Raw genomic sequence first — 23,814 nt, 5'->3', positions numbered from 1 at the left:
TATGCGAGACGTTGCCTACCTGCATCCACGTGCTGAAAGTGTGTATAAACAATTGGTAAGTTTGAGCAAGTGTTGTTAACATATATACTCTTTGTTGGTTTGAAAATGTTTGGTTAAATACCTAGAATTCAATAATTTGTTGTTTGTTGGTTTTAGATGTGTAGAAAGTGTTGTTTGAGCAAATGTTTGTTTCTGTAGGTTAATCCTGAAGTGAGATGCGTGAAATTGATGTATTTGTGCATAAATAACTGTCTGGGGTACACTTTTTTTGCTTGTTTAATTGAATTTTACATTGATTTGTAAAAGTTGATTTGTTTAATTGATGAGGAAATAAAAATTATTTTTTGCTTGTTTAATTGATTTGTAAAAGTTGATTTGTTTAATTGATGTGTAAATAAGAATTATTTTTTGCTTGTTTAATTGATTTGTAAAAGTTGATTTGTTGTTAAATTCAATTTGCATTATGTTGAAGGCAAAAAAGACCTGTTGAAGGTACACTTTCGCAACGTGAAAGTCAAATTTGCGTTGCGATTTTCGGTTTGCGATTTCGCGTTTTGAATTTGACTTTCGCAACAATTGTATCGCGAAAATCGCGTTGCGAATTTGACTATCGCAACGCGAAAATCGCAATTCAAATTTGACTTTCGCAACAATCGCAACAAAAAATAACAACGTGAATTTGACTTTCGCGTTGCGAATTCAAGGAAAACACCTTCAAAAAGATAACAGACAACAATCTGATAAGTGATAACAATTGAACATATCATAGCAATGTTCAAACTCAAGTTACTAATGAATGTCTAACTGAAAATGTATGCATTCACACATAAAATACACATAATATAACGTTTGCATTTAAAAATCACCTAAGTTAATAAGTCCCAAAAGGTGAAGCCGGTTGTGATTGGGATTTTGATTTTGATTGCGCTTTTGTTTTCCTTTTGCTTGGCACCATATGAGCTTTAGATTTTGATGAGGATCCATATTTTGGTAGAGGAAAAGATGATTGTGATGGCACTGGTGATCCACAGGTCAACCTTGTATGACCACTTTCCTTGCACCGACTACATGTCGATATCTTCTTCTCTTCACCCTTAGACGGTATACGATCGTGATTTTTTGGTCGGCCAGGTAGCCTGCTGTCCATGACTGGTGGCAAAACTGTTTGTAAGTCATCTGGTATGTCCCACTCAGAAGGATGTGGAATAGGGTAGACAATCTCGGCATAAGTCTGTTAATATACTTCTGTAGTGTAGCAATCCATAGCATATGCGCTTGAATCATCTTGGTTTAGATGAAGAACAACTTTTATAACATGGCCACACGGATAACCAGATGTTTGCCATTTCTTACAACTACGCGTTTTTGCATTTAGATCGACAAGCCCATTTAAGTTATTATCCAATACTTCAAACAAAGTGTTTGAACATGGTTCAACTCTCCATGACGTTGATTTCATAACACGTTTCGTTATCTTTTTTTCAGTCCATGGTGTAACACAACGTTCCAATGTTCCTGTAAATTTAAATAAATAATACTTAGTAAAATATATGATAAGTTACGAATTTAAAGAGAAATAATACTTGCATGGTTTCTTTTCGTGTAGTACCACTGTTGAATAGAGGCTCGAAAAAACTCTATTAACATAGTAATGGGTAATTTTTGGGAATGACGACTTAGAGCGTTGATTGATTCTGCACTATTAGACGTCATAAAACCATATATTGCTCCAAGTTGATGTACTATTGACCATCTTTCAAACCCGACATCTTCTAGTGTTTGAGCACATTGAGGAAAACACGTCTTAAACAATTTATATACTTATTAAAATCCACTTCCCGATAAGCTTTTACAGCCTTCCAGTATATCCATTTGTAATTTTTTATACCAGCAGACCTTGATTTTAGATTTCTGTACAAATGAACACCACAAAGTCCATGAAAAGTATATGGGAAAAACCTTCTAACAGCGTTGTCAATTGAGCTTGCCATATCGGATATGATTGTCAGATTGCTAATAGGACATATGCAATCCCTAAGATGCCTCATAAACCATGTCCATGAATCAGAGATTTCAGATTTGCCAACCCCGTAAGCTATTGGCAGTATCTCATTGTTAGCATCCATGGCTACTGCTAATAAGTTTACTCTAAGGTATCGACCTTTCAAATGTGCTCCGTCAACTATAATAACTGGGCGCATGCAAGTAATAAACGAATGAATCTACAAAATCATATACACAAGAAATATAATCATTTAAATGTGAAATGCATGCAACTAACAAAAATGAGTCAACAAAATTAAAATGATTTACTAACTGCAGTACCAATGGTGATAAACAACAACTCAAAGCGTCCATCTCTATCTGTTTTGATATGAGTTACCGACCCATGATTTTTCAGCTTTAAATTGTGACAATAAGCAGACAGTTGGGCAAACGATGCTTCTAGCGACCCCATCAACAATTCCAAGGCATAATATTTGGCTCTCCAAGCTTGAGAATATGAGATACTAATCTTGAACGAGCATTCATGTCAGTCATAATTTCATGTCCCCGATATACCCTTCTATTCAGAAACATTAACTCAGCCAAAAAACCAGCCAACACCTTTTTGTTTGCCTGTCTATGGTGAGGAAAAACTTGGGTTCTTGAACATGTATGTTTATCAATAAAAGTCCTAACTTGAAATATTTCGTAATCTTTTATCCTCTTTGCAATCATACGCCACATACAGTTTTTGTCAATCATACACTTTGTTTCGAAACGATCTTTGTTTGATTTGTTAACTTTTAGTTGATAGCCATCTTCCACACATTTCGTATACAAAACTATCTTCAAGTCTTCATTTGTATAAAAACAATCATCTTTCTTGATACAAATAACTTTTATGTAACAATCAACTGCTATCTTTACCAACTCTTCTTCCGGTATCTGAAGTAATTCTGGCATATTTCAGTTATACTCCCGTGGCATTTTCTTCTTTTCTTTTCTTTTTGTGGACTTCTTCTTCAGGGTTATATGAATTACAGAATGGATGTTCAACATGTTCATTCACAGTCGTAACTTCCTCCTCATTATCATCAACAACATCTTCCTCGGCAGTGGCTGTTTCATCATCAAAATTCGGGTATTGACTAATATCAAAATCATTACACGCATGGTTTGTTTCTTCTTCTGAAACATCATCAAAATCCGAGTATTGACCAAGATCAAAGTTTGGGTATTGACCAAGATCAAATTTCGAATACTGACTAGTACTCACAATTTTTTCTGTTGGCTCATAATCGTCTAACTGGTCAATACGAAAACCGGAATTTGGTGCTGAAAGTTGATTGGGATTTGGATTAGGAAAAGGTTGTGGGTTTTGAGATTGTGTTTGATATTGTGTTTGGTATTGGAAATGTGGTGAAACAAAATTTTCTTGGTGATGAAATTATGGTGGAACCATTAAATTTTGAGGTTGATAACAACGTTGTACATTGTGAACACCATAAACTGGGGTTGAAGAACTTAGTTGATTACTACCCGCTATTGACCCAACTTCACTACTTCTAGATTCAACAACATACAATGTAACATCATCTTCTTGCGAAACACTAATGTAAGCAATGAATCGTTCAACATCTTCATTGTCGGTTAACAAATAAACTTTGCATTTTCTCTGATAAGATAGCCTAAATCCACTTAGAGGCTCTAAATTCAATTTCTTTGCAACACGTAACATTAGAGTTTCATAAGTTAACTTTTTTAATGACAGTTTTAGTTGAAGATTCATGGGTAAAGGCACATATTGTAAAACACCATGAACATTCTCTCATGACCCTCCAAAACACAAATATATCCAAACATGATCAACATTAGATGATTCATTCTACAAATTGTAAATTAATTTACTAAACAAACGAGCTATAAACTACATATCATCACTAACTTAGAGAAAACATACCTTTATTAAGTAGATAGTTGATAATTTGGGAGAGAAATCATTGAAAATTATATAGAAATAAAATTATGTAAAAAAATTAGAGATGGGGAAGGATGTCGTTGGATATAGGAACGGATGTCGCCGGAGAGAGTGATAGATGGAGATGGAATGAGTTGCGATTTAGGGATTTAGGTTATGTGTTGTTGCTGCTGCGTAGTTATATACCCAAAACATTTGTGTTGCGAAACTAAAACCTGTTGCGAAATTAAATTCGTGTTGCAAATTCAAAAATCGAGTTGTGAATTTGAAATTAAGTTACGAATTTGAAATTCAGTATTGCGAATTTGACTTCTGTGTTGCGATTTACAAATTCGCGATGCGAAATTTGAGATCGCTTTGCGAATTTGTTGGTCATTTTCGCAAATCCAAAGAAAGTTGGTTAAAATCATATATTATAAGGCATTTTCGGTCACTGATGTTATTTTCTCTTATTTATATCCCTAAAAGCAAATTTGTAAATATAGATACTTGGACAGTTCCAACAGTTATTTTTCGTAATACCTGAACTTTTTATTTCCATTGTCCATACTTAATACCTTCAAAATTCGTAGTAGGGTATCATTCTCCAAATATATCGAGAAACTTAGAAAAGTTGAGAATACTTGAAACATAACAAGACCAGGCAAAATAATTAAATATTGCATATATTTTGTTTAAAAGAACATGATCTAAAAATGTTTGGTGTTTGTTATCTTTGCTTTCTGCTACCAATTGGGTATTGATTGAGTTGATCTCTGGCCTGTGTTCATGTGTTGACAGATATCCAACTTTGTCATTGGCCTGTATTTCTTGAGTGTCGTGAACAAGTTTGGGATCAGCTCGGTGTATTTGGGATTCGCTGGGGTGTGTGCTCTTGCTGTCCTGTACATAGCTGGTAACGTTGTGGAAACGAAGGGGAGATTATTGGAAGAAATAGAGCTTGCTCTAAATCCGACGACTTGATTTGTAGAATATCCAAAGGAATGCAGTAATAATCTCTGAATGTGGTTAATGTTCATCTCAAGAGCATTCCATTACCTTGCATCTTTCGTTAAGGATAGACAGAAGCAGCCAGTTTTATCGAGATGTTTGTTGGTTATAGTACTTTGTGCAGAGATTTCTGGTTGTTTGAACTGTCAGTTTAAAGAATACAAGATGCTACGCAAGAAAATACCAGCCCTATGTGTACTCACTTCGTGAGTTAAATAAATAATAAATAATTTGCAAAAAGGAAAATGAGATATGATCAGGGGGAAAAAACAAGTGGGTGCAGGCCTTAGAGGCATGGAAACGGGTTTTTTTTTCAATACCCCATGCTGGTAAAAAATTTAGAGTATTGGGCAAACCCGAAATTATTTAGTAAACTACGACATTTGCTACAGTCCCCATGGAACTCTTCATCTCGATGTGACGAGTTTTATGAGATATTATTTTTAATAGGCCCCACTTGAGTTATTATTTTAATAAACTTTTAATGATTTGTCACATTGAGGTGATTAGTCCATTAAAAAATTAGTTTATTTAAAAAAATTTAAAAAATTCGTGGAACTCGTCACGACGAGGTGATAAGTTCATTCGAATTCAAAAAAAAAAACTAGCCATTGGTTAGCCGTTTCTCAACGGGCAGACGAGCAGCAATAGGCACTTCAGACGAGTTCGCCGGGGATAATTTAAAAAATGAAATTAAAAGAAAAAATCAATTTATAAATTTTAGAAATACAAAGTAAACAATAAATTTTTACATGAAAATTACAAAGAAAATTTATATGTCTTCTAAGTTCTTGACGAATGATAATGTCGCAAGGCTCGTCGAGTATGTCGGGTCGTAGGCCTTGATCATCGTCGTTGTCATAGTCTTGCCGAGGATATGTACCGATCACACTCTGCAATCCACCTTCTCCATACAGTGATGGATTAATGATATTTGATGCCATCATCGCCGTAACTGCTTCAACTTGGCTGCTACTTTGTTGACCATATAGGATATGATCCCACTCACCCACAACCGCATGTTCTGTCGAAGATGCTTGAGTGTACAGCGGTGCATCTAATGAACCTCCAACCCAATTCGATCGAGTCTCGTCTAAAGCATGAAATGGAGGAAAGAAATCGAAACTGGCCTGGGATGCATGATAGTACTATTCAGCAGTAGATGATGAAGCGGAAGCAGAAGACAACAATGCTTTCTTCTTGGACTTCGACTTGGCGCGTCTGGCCTGATGATTTTGCCCTTCTGCCTCTCTTCTAGTGTCGTCAGATATGGTTTGCCATTTTTCGTAAAGCTGGAGATATGGAGAATGGTTGAAATCTAGGTCTAACGGTGTGATGTTCTGATGCTGGGGGAGTGATAGTTTACACTAATTTCATAGGTCGATGTAGTAAGCGTGTTGCACTAGTGATTTTTCGTATGTTACCCACGCGTATCGATTGTATGGAGCATGTCCATATCAGCCTCCATTTTCGTATGAATCTGTTGGTGCGCTGCAAACTGGCGCATCACTCTATTAGTCGCGTGCCACTCAATAATTGCTTGGTGCAATAATAGCTTTGCGGTACACCATAAGTGAAACCCTTCAAAAAATCACCCCAGTAATATGTGGTTGATCTCCTCATCGACATACGGAAGGCAAGAGAACTGTAAATATTAAAGATCAAAATTAGTATATATAAAGTAAAAAAAGATTCAAAAAAATAACAAATTTCGTATGTTATATCGCATGTCGACCGACAATGTCGATCCTCATCCATATATCTTGTGCATTGGCAACCACCAACTTTATCTCTGATATTTTATGACGCCATCTAAAATTTTTAAAAATAAAAAAATATTATAAACAAATAAAAACTAAATAATTTTTTTAGATTAAAAAAAGTTAAATAAATGAAGTTAAACAATTACCATGCAGCTAGAGAAAACTTAATCAGGGCATTTGTAATCGGCGTAAAAAACGGCAAGCGATACCAGGCCTAGGATTGTAGCAGTATCAGGCAGCCTGCTACATCAGCCTTTCGACCCCGCTGGATAGTTGCAGCCTTACAAACCTCCTGGTAAAGAAAGGCCAAAATCGCCGAACCCCAACTGGTATTATGGCACATACCGAACTCTTCCAAATATCATAAATACTACGTGTACGCAAAATTACCGGATTTATCCGATAATAATGTCCCTTCGATTAGTTGGAGAAGAAATGTTCGGGATGCGAAAACAACCTCCGCCTCGGTAGACTCGTCTGTGACTTGGAATTTTGACTCTAGCCACGTTATCATCACTCGATAGTCCCTCATGACGTCGGATGGTGGTCATTTTCTTAAAACATCATAAATCAACGTCGAGGAGTCGTATGTGTTATGCGTAACCACAGGGGCTCCATTGACAGGAACACTAAGTTGGTAAGTGACGTTTTCCAGAGTAATCGTCACTTCTTCACTCGGGAAATGGAACATGCGTGTCTCAGGGTGCCAACGTTCGATCAAAGCCTCGATCAACTCTGGGTACACCTTGAAACCACGTAAAAATAATATAGCATTCGTCGTCCGACTCGCGTTGGATCAACGAAACATGGACGTTATCCAGGAAAAACATATACTCCCAGGATGTCATTTTTTGGGATTTTCGCATAACATATGTTTTTCTAATTTTTTTGGATTCAGGGTTTGGTGAAATACCCAAACCCCTATTTATAACATTCCATAACGACTATAAACGACTAGTTTTCTGAAAACCTTGGACGAACTCATTACCTTGAGGTGACGAGTTACAAGCGACTGTTAATGTCCGTTGCTACCCGTTTGCCTGTTGATCAATGGCTAGCCAACTACTAGTTTTTTTTTAATTCAAAGGAACTCGTCTTCTCGACGTGGCGAGTTCCATGATTTTCTTGATTTTATTTTTTTATTTTTTAAAAAATAATTTTTAGTGGACTATTCACTTCTGCGTGACAAGTCACTAAAAGTCTATTAAAATAATGGTCCACGTAGGATCCACTAATCGAAAATCATTAAAAAATAATATCCCATGAAATTCATCACATCGAGGTGACGAGTTTTAGGAGACTATATCAAATGTCGTAGTTTGCTAAATAATTCTCGGGTTGGCCCAATACCCTAATTTTTTTACTCTCATGGGGTATTGAGCCAAAAAAAACCGTGGAACGTGACTGCTGGATTATTGATGGACAATAATACGATAAAAAATTTATATATAGCCTTGTACATAGCACGAGTAATCAAAACATTCAAAGAGGTAGGTGCGTCATGGGTTGAAAAATGAAAAATATAAGTAAGATTAAAGGAAATGAGTTATATTCAAGTCAAATGTTTTTATGTTGTTTTGCTATGATACGAAAAAAAATGATATTAGAAATTCTGAAGGGAAAAAAAACAATTACCGATTATTAATCAATCATAAGTGATGATATCACTCACTACAATGTTTTATAGGATGAGAACAAACTAATCTTTTTTATTCTAAATGTGAATAAGAGTCTTTCTATTATATCTTGATGTGATCTTATTAAAAATAAATAAATTGGTTCATGCATATTATAAAATAATAAAATTGATTCATCTGTTATAAAATTTATAAACACTAATATATAAATTTAAAAAGTTAATAGAATAAAATTATGGTAAGACTTTTATTATAATACATATATATATGAGGTAAGATTTGCTTACGTTGTATAATTTATTTTATTGTTATAGGACGAGTCTTCCTCGTTCGATAAGTTCCGCTAAATAACGCTAACGATGAGTCATTGGCGGAACATCGCGGGAGAAAAGGGAAGCTTTTCTCCAGCGAATTATTATTTTTTAAATCATTAATTAATATAGTAAAAATATATTTTTAAAAAAATAAAGAAAAATTACAAGGTCTCCACAATTAAAACAATTATATTTATGAAAAATATAAAATATTTTAACCCGCTATAATAAATCCTTAGTTTCGTCCCTGCGATAAGTACAGCTGAGCACAATTAATTTATAAAAAAAATTAAAATTCTAAAGACTCAATGTATGATTATAAATTAGAAAAAAAATATTATAGTTATTTTAAAAAATATTGATTATATTATTTTTCATTATTTTTTAACAATAAAAAATTTATAATTTTCTTTTAAAAATTATAAAAAATTATGGAGAATAATATAATTAATATTTTATTTTAAATAATTTCTTTTAATTTTTAAATTAATTTATAATTATAAGTTGAGTTCTTTAGAATTTTAATTATAAAATATTAATGGTGATCATCGTTAGTGGTGCTCACCAGTGCTCGTCGAGCATTGTAGAATTTTTCATTTTTATATTTATACTTTTTTATTATTGTTGAATGAGTGAAAATTGATGGTTAATACTAACAATAGAAAATGATAAGATATTCACACAAAAAGGAGATAATCTCATTATTCTAGTTTCACTTAGATCTTAAGTCTTAACCCATTTATATAAATTGTTGGATGAGAGAATATGATATTATCTCATTTTTTGAGAATATTTTCTCACTTAATATTGTCAATCTCAATCATATATTTTTAATCATAGATTTTAATTTTTTTCAATGTTAATATAAAATAAATAAAAATATACTTATTATGACAACTAAATAAAACTTAGGGTAAATTATGCATTTAGTACCTACACTATAAGTTTTGATATGTTTAAGTACTTAATTTTTTATTTTTTTAAAATCATACGTAATGTTTAATTTTTTTTCGTTTTAATACCTCACCGTTAAAAACTTGATGGGTGATTCGCACATGGCCCCTTTTTATGGGTAAATTGCATAATTCATCACCTAACTATCTTCTTACTCCTATTTTGGTTACTAAAGTTTATTTTTTAATTTAATTACTTAACTTTCAAATTACTCCTAATTTAATCACTCTAACTTTCAAATTTATTTTTAATTTTTATTTATATATTAATAAAATAATAATAAAAATGTCATGTCACAAAAATTATTAATAAAATAAATTTGAGTGATTAAAACAGGAGCAATTTGAATGTTGAGTAGTTAAAAATTGAAATTTTTTTAACTTTAGTACCAAAATAGGAGTAACAAAAGTTGAGTGATGAATGATGTAATTTGTCCATAAAAATGTAGTGTCGTTAAGTTTTTAACGACGAGGTACTAAAATGAAACAAAAACTAAACGTTAGGTATGGTTTTGAAAAAATTTAAAAGTTTAGTTATTAAAACGGATTAAAACTGATAGTTTAGGTATTAAAAGCGTGATTTATCCTCAAAATTATTAGTGATCAAGTTTGAACAAGACAAATACTTAATTATCATACAATAAATAAAGAATGAAGGAGCATTGTCGTTGCAGCCGCTATCGGCATCGTCTTCTTCGGAGAAGACCTTTCTCAGGGAAGGTATTTGAACAAATTGAAGCAAAATTATACTCCATCAGTATCTAAGCATCACTATTCACTGTAGACAGCAGTAGAAGAAACATGTGCTTTAAATAATCCAACATATTATGGTAAGTAGAAACTTATTAATGGTAAAATTTGGTTGGGTCCATTGTGGGACCGTTGAATCAAACAAGGAAGAAACATAATAATAATAATAATAATAAAAGAACACACTTTCAATGAAGAAAGAACAATAGTTGACTTCAATTTGAAGAACCGGAAAAAAGATTCTTCTTTTTCATCTTTATTAGCTGAAAAAACTTTTACACAGATCAAAGTTTTTTTAGTCAGAATGACTTGTCTAACACAATTACATCACTTTCTTGCCTTCACCGTCGACAGGATCGAGTAGAGTTCCGAGCATCCAATCCATCAATATGGTGTAATGGCCGTAGTTATGGCGATACGTAATGTGATGAACGGTGTGGTAGCCAGCACCCATCACGGCCCGTAGGTTACCATGGATGCAATCATGAATGTTCATCGCCCAGATCGACTCGAACAACATCAGTCCCAGATGAGTCGTAAAATGAGTCGGCACGATGAAGAGCGTTATCACATGAGGCGTAGCCTCCAGGATCCCATCCAGAGGGTGAATAGCCAAACCTGAAACACAAAAAATTGTTTTCAGTCATAATTTTATTTCTAATTTTGATTTTAATCACTGAACTTACCAGCAAATGGAGAAATGGTGTGTTGCTTGTTGTAGATGTGATGGACAGCATGAACATACTTGTATAGAGGTTTGATCTCATGCATCTTTCTGTGCATCCAGTAAACACCGACCTCCAGCACCGTGAGATAAAGAAATACATGTAATAGGTACAGTGGCCAGCCGACTTCGCTGACTCGAGCGTAGCATCTGGTCCAGCCGGATTCGACCAAGTACTCGGAGAAAGTCGGGAGAGCACAGTAAACCGGCCAGGCCTTCATGCCAACACCAATCTGCAAGAGCATGGCTTTATTTGTAGGGATAGCATCTGCATGTATTAAAAATTGGCCTTGTCACGTCCATTCAAATCCTTATTTATTATATCGACTAAAGACAAAACAACAACAAAACAATAATAAACCGAACCCAGATTTAAAATCGACATAAAACGGGAAAAAAACAGCACCTTTGGGGATATAAACATTGTGTTTCAAGTAGTAAATATAAAAGCACCACAGGAAGCCAGAAATGAAGTAGAGCAAAATCCCAGCAACGTAGATCCGTAGCCATGTCTGCACGACATGGGGTAAAGGACCCCACAGACTGGTCGGCAAAAGGTTCCCCAAAACAACGTGATTGAACATGGTGGACTCATCTACGAACTGCTGCAAATAAGCGTCCGCCATCGGAACACAGCACAAGGGACCTGCCTTTTTTTTCCTGGGTTTGGTGGAAGAGTTTTATGAGAGAATGCTATTACGCTAGAAGCAGATGGCTACTTATACAACTATCTGCTCTTACTGCAGCCTGCAGTGTGAGCTCAAGTGGGGCCCAATTGGAACTCTGCCAGTTCCAATATTAATCCTTTACAGCTCTGATTCTACCCTATCCAATGCGACGGTTATATGGGTTAGTTACGCTCAATACCATACCTTATATGGATTCATACCTTATACGACGGATAAGGATTGGTAAAGCTCGGGTTTTTAAGCAAACCGAGAGAACGGCCACCAGACTTCTAATTCACCAACCTCTATCAATCCTATTTTTTGGAATATAATATTATTTTTAACATATTTACATTACTTTATCAACACAGGTGCGTGTGAATTATCGATGTTTAAAAAAATCTCAAACACGTACTATTTTATAATAACCCTCCATCGTTATAAAAGGTATTACCATGTTTGATTGGTTTAATTTTATATATAAGGCTGTTATATTTAATTGATGGACTATAAAATCGTGCAATGATATATTTTTTAAAATTTATACTTAAGGTAGAATTTTTAAATAAATTTAATTTTTATATTAAACTAAAAGATATTAGTGCGTTATTTCCTCGAACCCCTTCAAGTCAAACTTATGTCTCATATCTAATACTGTCAAGGCTATATATCTAATCAGATTATAAAAATCATTACTATGGATAAACTGTTCCCGTCATATTAAATAAATATATGTGCAAATACATAAAATAAGACAATGATCTTCTATATTTTATTTGGATTAGAGGTGTTTATAGGTATTTTAAGCTAAAATCATGAGTTTAACCATTGCTACAGTCCCCCAATACACTGGCTGTCGCACCCACAAAAAATCAACAATTTGAAATTAAAAAATAAATAAATAAAGTTCTCAAATTAAGATCAATTCAATGTTTGCGCAAAATTTTCATTTCGGTTGTGATAACTTAATATGAAGATCAATTACAATAGTTATCAACCTCCCAGTGAAAATAACAATTTTTTTACAGTAAAAATATAGGGTAAATTATACATTTAGTACTCCAACTATCATTTTTATTCCTTTTTGGTCATCCGATTATTGTTTTTCAAAATCATACCTAACATTACATTTTGGTCTCCCGCCAATAAAAAATTAACAGAATTGTTGATTTGGTATTTTTATCTTCTCTCAATTATGACGTGGTATTATCTTATAGTGACATGTTAGCATCATTAATAACATTTTAACAATGGACGATCAAAATAAAACCAAAACTAAATGTTAGGTATAATTTTGAAAAGAAAAAGTTGAGTGACTAAAATGAAAGAAAAGTGATAGTCAGGGCACTATATATATATACCAGGCTGGGGATTCTTCGACCGTAGAAGACTGAAATTAGAGGGATTGTTTCATTGTAATGAGGATGTGAGTGAACGTAGATCGTGTAAAAGCCTTCGTTTCCCTTGAAAAACTTTTCCCACAACGGACCCAAGGGAAGCGGGCCGGCCGTCAAGAACATAAAAGCTACCTTCGGACGAGTAAATTCTTGCAACCCTAGATGCTCTCAGTAACAACTCTCCGTCACTCATATTGTGCATCACAGGTTCATCTTGTTCCGACGAAACGGCACCGCTAGAGTCGGACGATGTGCCGCCATTCGTCGACAGCGACGACAAAGGCTGCGGATGTGGCATCGATAACAACGGCGGCGGTGATGGCGGAATCGGTGGAGAAGCAGTGTAGACCAAAGAGGAGGCTTGAGAAAGAAGTAGTGTGAAGCTTTCAAGCTGTGAAGCGATGATGAGAACACCAATTGACAAACCAAGGACGAAAGAGAGAGCATGGAACACAAGGTTATTCATTGGGAATGGCTTGGAAAATGGTTGAGCCATATGTTTCTAAATGCAGCTATTTACCATGATTGAAGGCGAACAATGCACCATGATTCGAAATACATCAGCTGCGGCCATAATTATAATATTGTTTGGTCATTAGGAAAGTTGAGATTGAAGTTGACTTGGAAAAAGGTAGCAGGGAGGGGGATGAATAAAGCTTAAGAAAAGGCCTTGCTGCATGTATTTTCACTTCTTTAAGATGGGTTGATTCCTTGATAATTAAATTTCATGATGCTTCTCTGAATAGCAAAGCTAGCTAATTCAAGAAAATTATTTTGATTTATCACACAACATGCAATATTAATGTATTGTATTCAAAACTTTGTTCCACATTTGGTGGTCACTAGTATTATCATAAATCTTTATTTGATTTTTTTGGGTAAAGTACACCAGAGGCCATTTAGTTATGTTAAAAATATTTTCATCAACAAATGTTATAAAATGATTATTAAAATTATCGAATTATTACAAAATGATTTTTAAATTTACCAAAATTTATTATTATTTTATAATATATAAAGATGTTTTTTAAGTAATAATATTTTCTCAGTTATTGAAGAAATAAATTTGTATTATAATTTAATTGAGTCTAAAATAGAATATTAAATTAATACATTATTGTTTAAATTAAATACTCTAAGAATTAGTTAAATAACATGACTATCAAACGAGAAGTGTTTAAACAAAGGAAAATTCTACCACGATCGACGAGTGGCGATAAGCACCACTAACGATGAACATCAATAATTTAATTTATAAAATTTAAAATTCTAAAGGGATAAACGTATAATTATAAATTAGTTAAAATAATTAAAGGTAAATTATTTTTAAAAAAAATCTAAATGAGCACCACTAACTATTGCCCCTTTTCATTTTAACTACTATTTTTAAAATTTTATCAATCAAGTCACTCAACTATTTAAATGCATTCAATTAAGCCACTTGTCGTTAATATTTAACATAGAAACTGATTTGTCAGTTAAAATATTTGATATAATTATATTTGGTCACTGTTACTTATATATTTTATCAATTTGGTCATAATTTTAATAAATTAAAATAAACTTAACCCTTCAACTTTAGCTTAGGAACTCCAACATAATATAAACTATCAATTTGGAACAAAAGCTATGTTTTGAATTAAAAAGTTAAATTTAAGTGTTTAATTAGAGATTAAAATGAAAATTAAGTATCACATTAAACATTAAAATCAAATTCAAGTATTAAATTGAAACCAAAACACGTTACTCTAATTTTATGGGTGCTTACTAACGCACCTGCATCCAACAATTCATCTAAATAGCTTTACATCAAGCATATCAAAAATGTAAAAATAAAAATAAAAAATTATAAAGTCACCGTTCTTGCATTGCATAGCTTTAAAGTTCCAACACTGACACAGGTGAAGTTCAATGTTTAAAGACCAAAACAATTTACAAACCTCAATAGAGAACTTAAAAAATACAAAGAAACTCATCAACCTGTTGTGGCCTTGCTGGGAGCAGATTCCGACATTTGATTTTTATGTGCATTAATAAAAAAAAGATTTCTATGTGCAGTTTATTCATTTTGCTTGTTCTGTTTAATAAAAAAGTATCAAATTATATGCAAGATTAGTACTGTAGGTGACATTTTTTTCATTTCAATATTTAAAATTATATTTTATTATGTAACCAAAATATATTTTTCTGTTAGGATTTTGCTTTTATTTATTTCTTTTTCCTTTTTAAAAATATTTAAATTTTTTTCTTCATTTTATTCTGTCAAAGTCATCAACAATTCCAATGTCGATTCCTTTTACCCATCAAAGGATGACTTTTACAATTTTTGTTGTTATTACTAGCTTTGAGGGTTAAATTTATTTTAATTTATTAAAATTAAGACTAAATTAATAGAATATAAAGTAACAGTGACCAAATGTATAATTGTATCAAATATTTTAACTGTCACATCAGTTTCTCCGTTAAATATTAATAAGTGAGTTAATTGAATGCATTTAAATAGTTGAGTGACCTGATTGATAAAATTTTAAAAATGGTTGTCAAAATGGAAAGGAACAATAGTTAAGTGACTACTGTTATAGTTTACCCTTTATTTTAATTTATATTTATACGTTAAACCCTTTAAAATTTTAAATTTTATAAATTAAATTAATGATGCCCATCATTAGTAGTGCTAATTATAACTCGCGGATAAATCTTTTATTAAAAACTTGACAAATAAAAAATCAACCCAAGCAATGGCTAGAAACCTAACTGGGTGGACAAGTGTACGAACATGAAAGAAAGTCAACATTTTCTACCATTAATTAATATATATTTATATGCAATTGCTCTGGCTTCAATTTATTTAAGCAGCGGCCATAGAAAAAAATTAATATAAAACTAAAAGATTATGAATTTTTCGGAGTTAGAAGTAGGTGTAATAAATTTAAGTTAAAAGATGTTACATCAATTTTATAAATATTCATTAATTATAAATGTTTAAAATTTTATTCTATTATAAAACATTCTATTATTAACTTTACAATTATTCCATTAATCGTGTAAAATCATAAAATAATAATTATCATATAAATCAAGTTTAGTTTTAGGGAGAAGTTTAGTAGTTCAACAGTAACCAATACTACTTAAAAACTACTTAATTTTAAAATATTTCTTTGTTCTCATAAAATATAATTTTTATCTAAAATATAAAACTTAGATTAATATTTATAACCCTAATAATATATAGTATATAAATATAAACTACATGGTATATATATAGTTTATGTTATTATTTATATTTTATAATTTATATAATTTATATATGGTTCATGTATATTTTATATATAAACTATATAATTTATATTAACAAATTAACTAGTTTATACATAATATATATAATTTATATATAGTATAAATATAAACTACATGGTATATATATATATATATATTATATATTATATATTTATATTTATATATATATAGTTTATATATAGTATAATTTATACATACTATATAAATATAAACTATATAATTTATACATAGTTTATACATATATATTATTATAAGTTTACATATATGTATATATATATATTATATATAATTATTTCAATTTTTTCTCTCCTTTTGAAATAAATGCAATTTAGTTTATTTAACATATTTTCTTTACATTTTACAATTATTTTGATTTGAACTCTGCGTTGTTTAATTTATTTAAATTTTTATTTCTAATTTCATATTTTTTTAATTTAATCCTTCAAATTATATTTGCATCTGATTTGGCCCATACTTATTTATTATTTATATTTTTGTACTTGTCCCATAACTTTTTAAATGGGCATAATTTAGTCTTTTTTATATTAGTTTCAACATCACATTTTAAAATTATTTCGATTTGGTCCCTCATCAATTTGTGTTGTTTAATTTATTTAAATTTTTATTTCTAATTTCATATTTATTCAATTTAGTCCTTAAATTTATATTTTTATAAAAATTGATCCATGATTATTTATATTTTTAGTAATTTACTCTAAATTATATACAATTACAAAGTGCAATTCAATGTTCACGAAAGGCGAAAAATAATTAATCCAAAAATAAAAAATGACCGACTTGAACTCAATCTGTATATGGTAAAAGATTCGACCTGAATTTTATATGTCAATGATGTGACCTGAACGAGATCCGACTGAAGTCCATCCAAACCTAAATTAACCTGGTGTTTAACTGCTCTGGACCTGAACTGACATTGATTTGAGCTGAAATTAACCCGATCTGAACCTGAAATGAAATTGGTGTCAAATCAACATGAAAATTACCCGAATTGATTTGACCTGGATCCGACCTGACATGACTTGTATCCGATTTTTCTTGACATGATCCGACTGAAACTTGAACGATTACCTGATTTTACATCCCAACTAGAAGATTCTATTTTCATTTATTAATTTCAGGAAGGGATTAAAAAGAAAAAATTTGGAGTTTCAGAAGAGACAAATTTGTCAACATGGGTTATATGCATGCATTAAAATTTCCCAAATTGCTTCAAATAAGAAAAGGGAGTAATTATTAATAGATGATCATCTCATTGTTATGACGGGTATTTGCAACCTAAATGGCAATTTTCATTTTATTTTTTAAAGAACGGTATATTGTTGTCTTGAAAAAAAGTTACTTGGATAACTAAAACGGAGATAAATATACTCGTGTACAGTAATGGGAAGAAATAATTCCCCTACATAAGACCCTAATATTATTTCTTAATCTAGGATTATTGCTACAGTGTCAGTTAAGGACACCATGAACACTGTGTGATTTTAATTTTTTTATGGAAGATGTACGGATTACCATGCGTCTTCGGTTTTTCCAAACAACATCCATAGAAATGTAGAGTAAAGAAAAAATAGCCGGTGATAGATAGTGACAGATCAGAAATATGTTTTATTGTAGGCACATATGTATTTATAATGAAAAATTTTCGTATGGGTGAATACAAATAAAATTTCAACGTGGACACCTTTAATAAAAAAAACAACATAAGAAAATTCGGATTTCAGGATAGGCACGTACCCACCTAGGTTCTACGTACATCCGTCACTGGTGATGAGGAAGACACTGTAGTCCATGCGATCTTTTCCGAAAAAATTGAAGTCGCGTTGTATTCCTTTGATGGGTGTCTTGTATGGGGAATTCCTTTTGTACACTGTTACACACGAACAAATTTGTCCTAAAACGGAACTAAAATATTAGTCGTGTGACTAAATATGTAATTTGATGTAAAAAAAAATCATTTCATCATGTGCTAAAAGTGAAAAGAAAATAAAAAAATGCATTGATTATCATTTGTCATATATTCACAAAACATAAAACCTAGTTTGTTCAACATGCTAAGAAAGTAACCAAATACTAAATACATATTAGCCAGTCTATGAGTTCGTACACCTCTCTATCTCACAATTTGTTTTACACGCTAGACAAACCAGATCCACTGTACTCCACTTGAATGCCGGACGGTGTGAAAAATGATGATGTGAGGTGTTCTCAGGCGATTTCGGAGGAGAAAACAGAAACGGCGTCGGCGGAATCGACAGCGATTCGATGCTTCCTTGCAACATCTCGATGGCCTGAGTCATCGACGGTCGATCCGATGGATTACTTTGAATGCACCACAAACTCACTATGATCATCTTTCTGATTAGTTCTTCATTTTCAGCGGTCATTCCTTCAAGATTCAAATCTGCTCCATTAAGACGTTCATAAATCCATATTGGAAAATTCGGATTATTGGTCTGACTATGAATGTTTTCTTTCTCTCCAACCATTTCAAGGACCATCATCCCGTAGCTATAAACATCAGACTTGTGCGACACTCCACCAAAGCTTCGGCAGAATACCTCTGGAGCAATGTATCCGATGGTTCCTCGAGCACTTATCGTCGAAATGATACTGTCCTTCCGTTCACATAGTTTAGCCAGCCCGAAATCCGAAATTTTGGGACAGAAATTTTCATCTAGGAGGATGTTGTGAGGTTTTATGTCAAAGTGTAGGATCCTCGTGTTGCAGCCTTGATGCAAATATTCTAATCCTCTGGCGATGCCGATCGTGATGTTGTGTAATATTTTCGTTTCCAGCTGATCGGGTTTATCGGGAGAATCTCGATGGCAGATGAACTTGTCCAACGATCCATTGTGCATGAATTCGTAGATTAAAGCTCTTATCGAGAGATCATAGCAGAAACCAACGAATGCCACTATGTTAACATGGGAGGTTCTGCTAATGCTAGCCACTTCATTTATGAATTCGTCTCCACTCCCCTTGGATTCGTTTAGGACTTTTACGGCAACAAGTCGTCCGTCCGGTAACGTACCTTTATATACGGTTCCGAATCCACCTTGACCGAGTTCGTCTTTGAACGACTTGGTTATTTTCTTGATGTCTGCGTAGGAATATCGTTTCGGAGCAAGTTCGGAGCCGTACTTCAATATGTAAGCCTCAATCCTTTCCCATTGCTTCCTTTTCCCTCTTTGTAACTTCAACAACACTCCTCTTGACAACGATTCTTTCTTAATCCGGAAAGTTACCACCATAACCGCGATTACCAAAACAACAACTGCAGCCACACCCAAGCCTATTTCACAGAGTAATGAGTCAACCAAGTTAGGAGTATTAGCTAGCTGCAATTCATAGTTTCAATTGAATCGAAATGACGAACGATAGTACCTACCTATGGCTAACTTAAACGTTGAACCGAAACCATCTGATGACCCTGCAACCAGCAAAAATGGAGTTACAAATCTTAGCAAAAGGGCATATAATGAAGAAGAATGTGTATAGACTATGATACCTGTGATGGGATTGTTTTCTTCCCATTGCACTGCAAAGCCATTATCAAGTGTGACGTTCAGAGTAGCTGGACTCGGTCCGTGCTCCAAAACCTGTAATATTGAAGCGAATGCCGGGACGAGAACTTTACTACGACACGATCTCAATGCACCCTTTGCTTCAGCCGAGAGGTTAGAAAACAAAGATGTGACCACGAAGTAGCCTAAAGTATCAGTTCCATTCATGCTGCAATTGAACTGATGATTAGCAAGCCCTTCATACTGATTCGCAACGGCAGGGCAATCGTAAAAGAGCGATATGTTCCGAGTATTCCAAGCAGCACGGAAAGGGCGGAGATTCAAAGATGTGTTGACAAGGTGCCGGGGACAAAGCACACTATCCGAATTATCCATAGGAGCAAGAGTGAGAGACTTAAGGGTGGTGTTGTATACCAGAATTTGGTAACTGCGTGAACTGATGTTAATCATGGGATTACCACTCTTACTGCAATAAATCTCGAATCCCGGTTCGCCGCAATATGCCGGACTACCCCTTTGTCGGAACGGATACCGCAGATCTCGGACGAGTCCGCAAGCGAAAGGTTTGTTACATTCCGGAGAATTCCTATACTCAATGCTGCACATACACACCAGAACCTGGAAGGACATATAGATTACAAGCAGTCCAACAACGGGGGATGTTCCTGCAGCATTGACACAATTCTTTTAAACCAAACTAACAGAAGAGAGTCCTAAATAAAACCAGAAAGTAGATCAAATAATTCCACGAACACATAAATATACACAGATCCAGCAAAATTCAACACAAGCAAGACCCATCAATACTCAAACACAGACAAAGACAGAATCCCAAATAGTCAAGACTGAAGATGCAATGAAACTGCCTAAGAATCAACATCCTTGACTTGTTCACGACGTGAAAGAAAACCCAAAGAAAACAGAAGGGGAACTCATACCAGTTATTTTCAGGGATTCTATCAACCTCAACATCCGTGCCATTGATGCTAGGGTCTGAAACCGTGAGTTGGAAATGGTATTCTCGTAAAGGATTGGTCTTAAGGAAGAAGCAGTTGAGAATAAAGAGGACTAAAAGATTAAAATATCTTAAAGTCTACCATGAAATGACCCGTAAATAAGCCAACCAAGACTCTGGAGTGGTTTCCATCGTGTAGGGCCGAGCAATTTATATCTTTACGGACCGTGTTTCACAGGTCAATGCGTTTGATACTGATGGAAGTAGGGGTGGAAAAGGAGAATGAGACAAAGAAGGTTGAATGACGTAATGGATCCCGTTACATAGTTTAATATATATTCCATTAAATGTGATATATTATCTAATTTAGTTATATTGATTGTGTATATATAACTCTTTCTATTGATGAATAAGATATATTAAAAGAAACTAAGTCAAACACACACACACACATATATATATATATATATATATATATATACACGTGTATTTGTGAAGTATCAACCGGTCGAAGAAGCCACGATTAACTGTCGTTAGTAGGATTCCGGTGATTATAGAGGGAGGGGGGGGGGAATCCTATAATTGAACTTAAGATTATGAAGTTGCCTGCTCACCAACCACACTTAATTTTTTATCTACCACTTTTATCGTCACTGTCACTGTTTCTTCCATCAAACTCATTATCTCACTACAGTTTTTAATTTTCTATTCGCTATTGATCACTCAATACTCACAATTCATACATACATACATACATACATATATATATATATATATATATAATCTAAGTAATTACAATTTACAAGGTATTATCTCTTCTAAAAATTCTCAACAATTTGATGATAAATCTTATCACCCTTGCAGTTCTAGTGCTTGAACTTAGGACTTCTAAAGATAATAACATCCTTTTAACCAATAAAATAATTTAATTCATGCTAATTGTGTATATTTTTATTAATAATTGTTTTCTACTCTTTTATTTTTATCGATAATTGTATATATTTTTATCGTTCTATCTTATCAATAATTATTTTTAATGTTCATTTATAATTTTTTATTAGTAAACACATTTGGTCGGTTGATTAAAATTAACTAAAGTTATCGTCTTCTTTTCTTTAGAGTATTCCTTTCCCATCCTCTTTAGATAAAATTAGAATTAAATTTAAAATTTGTAAAATAAATTTTTATTTAATATATTTGTAATTCTTTGTTAGCTCCTTCAAATGGCATAATTATGTGTTTCAAAGCTGGTGTATCTTTTTTAATAGGCTGTTTTCATTTTAATAATTTATTTTAAACGTACTGATAAATTTATTCCCTAACATTTATAATTTTAACAGATTTGTTTTATATTTTAATTAAATTTAACATTCAATATGTGCCAGTCAATTGTTATGTTTTTTTAAATATGACGATTAAATTGTTATGATGTTAATATGATATTTCATAATTGCCGGAGGTCTTTCACGGAAGTTGCTCTCAACCTAGCGTTGGGGGCAGCTTACTACCCTACCTCCCCCTTATCCTATTACATATGGGAATAGGGTTAGCTAAAAAAATTTAATATGATATTTCATATGATAATTCATGTATATTTTATTGTTAATGTGATTATGTGATGTAATGTCTACTCAATAATATTTTTTATAAAAGTAACTAATTTTAATTAAAATAGGAAATATCACAAACTGTAATAAAAATCTACAATCACAATTGTAAATTAAGAACATAATTAGGAAATTTCCTATAATTATTGAAATAAAACTAGCAACTTATGATCATATAAGGACCATACAAGAAAAGATTAAATCTAACCAAGAAACTCGGACAAACATAGATACACACAAATCTGATCGCATCAACAAACGAATCACAAAAGGAGGATCAAACTATTGAAAGACCACCTACAAACCACAAATCAAACTCGAACGATGTGAAAAGCTATCCACGACCACAAATCGGGTATCCAAATCCAATCCGAGGTTCCAAAGTAAAAAGATCAACAAGATATCAGATAAGGTTCACATTGATCGGTCGTTACAATATCAAATCAACTCTTAGAAAAAAAAATGAAAAAAGGCCAAAGAATCGAAAAGCATAAGAAAGCGTGTCATAGAAGCAGATGAAAACGTGAAGTACATAATAAAATTATTGAAAATAAAAAAATAAAAGAAAATAAAGATATGATATAGAGAAGAAAAAGTCAATAAAAATAACGACAGTCGACAACCAACATTAAAATTGATGTCACTTTCGATCATCAAAGATAAAAAAAAAGATAATCAACACGCCAATGAGAAAAAATTAGATATTTTTAAATAGTACAAGTTGTCACATTAGGAACGAAGCATACATGTATTATCATGTGAATTGTCCCGGCAATATTATAAAAAAAATAAACTAAATTATATAAATAATCAATTATAGGATAAGTTTTATTTAAATCATAAATCTTATAATTTTATCAATCAAATTATTTAAGTGATATAAATCAAATAATCAACTGATAAAAAGAAACTAAGAACATGATCGTTATGAAGTATTGGACAGATGTATAAAGGTTAATAATGAATTTTAAGCTCAAAAAAAAATTGTAAGGTCATTTGTTTGGGCTATTTCCTTACTAAATAGAAAGGCAATCTAAGCTTGCAAAACTTGACACTAGATCATCAGACCGCGCTTAAAATAATTTAGATAATGACGATATACTTTTGACACTATTAAATTATATATTGTGACTAAGATGTCTGATACTTTTGCAGATCAACCTATTCACGAACACCTTCAATTGAGCCGATATCGAGGATCATATTTATTAGCTGATACTGCAAAACTAAATAATAGGTCGAAAAAAAAG

At 32.6% G+C, this 23,814-nt stretch overlaps 2 protein-coding genes across 2 annotated transcripts; both read right to left on the bottom strand.

The window, feature by feature from the left end:
* Positions 1–10,693: 10,693 nt before the first annotated feature.
* On the bottom strand, positions 10,694–11,721 carry LOC120153920 (delta(7)-sterol-C5(6)-desaturase-like). The gene is made up of 3 exons (XM_039165779.1): positions 11,502–11,721; positions 11,058–11,363; positions 10,694–10,989 (listed from the first exon to the last, which is right to left on the bottom strand). The coding sequence occupies exons 1-3, from the start codon at positions 11,719–11,721 to the stop codon at positions 10,694–10,696; spliced, it is 822 nt and encodes a 273-aa protein (XP_039021710.1).
* Positions 11,722–18,538: 6,817 nt separating this feature from the next.
* LOC120154032 (LEAF RUST 10 DISEASE-RESISTANCE LOCUS RECEPTOR-LIKE PROTEIN KINASE-like 2.5) lies at positions 18,539–21,006 on the bottom strand. The gene is made up of 4 exons (XM_039165888.1): positions 20,941–21,006; positions 19,987–20,667; positions 19,867–19,908; positions 18,539–19,770 (listed from the first exon to the last, which is right to left on the bottom strand). The coding sequence occupies exons 1-4, from the start codon at positions 20,981–20,983 to the stop codon at positions 18,569–18,571; spliced, it is 1,968 nt and encodes a 655-aa protein (XP_039021819.1). The 5' UTR covers positions 20,984–21,006; the 3' UTR covers positions 18,539–18,568.
* Between the last annotated feature and the right edge of the window lie 2,808 nt (positions 21,007–23,814).

Source organism: Hibiscus syriacus, unplaced genomic scaffold, assembly GCF_006381635.1.
Source record: "Hibiscus syriacus cultivar Baekdansim isolate YM2019G1 unplaced genomic scaffold, ASM638163v2 tig00111105_pilon, whole genome shotgun sequence".
Classification (NCBI taxonomy): Eukaryota; Viridiplantae; Streptophyta; class Magnoliopsida; order Malvales; family Malvaceae; genus Hibiscus; species Hibiscus syriacus.
Note: the sequence above shows the minus strand (reverse complement) of the source record. Positions and strands in the feature narration are given on the sequence as shown.

Coding starts and splice junctions, on each gene's coding strand:
- LOC120153920 (XM_039165779.1), bottom strand. CDS start 11,721: ATGGCGGACGCTTATTTGCAGCAGTTCGTAGATGAGTCCACCATGTTC. Junction 11,364..11,501: donor CAATGTTTATATCCCCAAAG/GTGCTGTTTTTT, acceptor TAATACATGCAG/ATGCTATCCCTACAAATAAA. Junction 10,990..11,057: donor CACCATTTCTCCATTTGCTG/GTAAGTTCAGTG, acceptor TTTGTGTTTCAG/GTTTGGCTATTCACCCTCTG.
- LOC120154032 (XM_039165888.1), bottom strand. CDS start 20,983: ATGGCACGGATGTTGAGGTTGATAGAATCCCTGAAAATAACTG. Junction 20,668..20,940: donor AGAATCCCTGAAAATAACTG/GTATGAGTTCCC, acceptor TCAATGCTGCAG/GAACATCCCCCGTTGTTGGA. Junction 19,771..19,866: donor AACGTTTAAGTTAGCCATAG/GTAGGTACTATC, acceptor TCTGTGAAATAG/GCTTGGGTGTGGCTGCAGTT.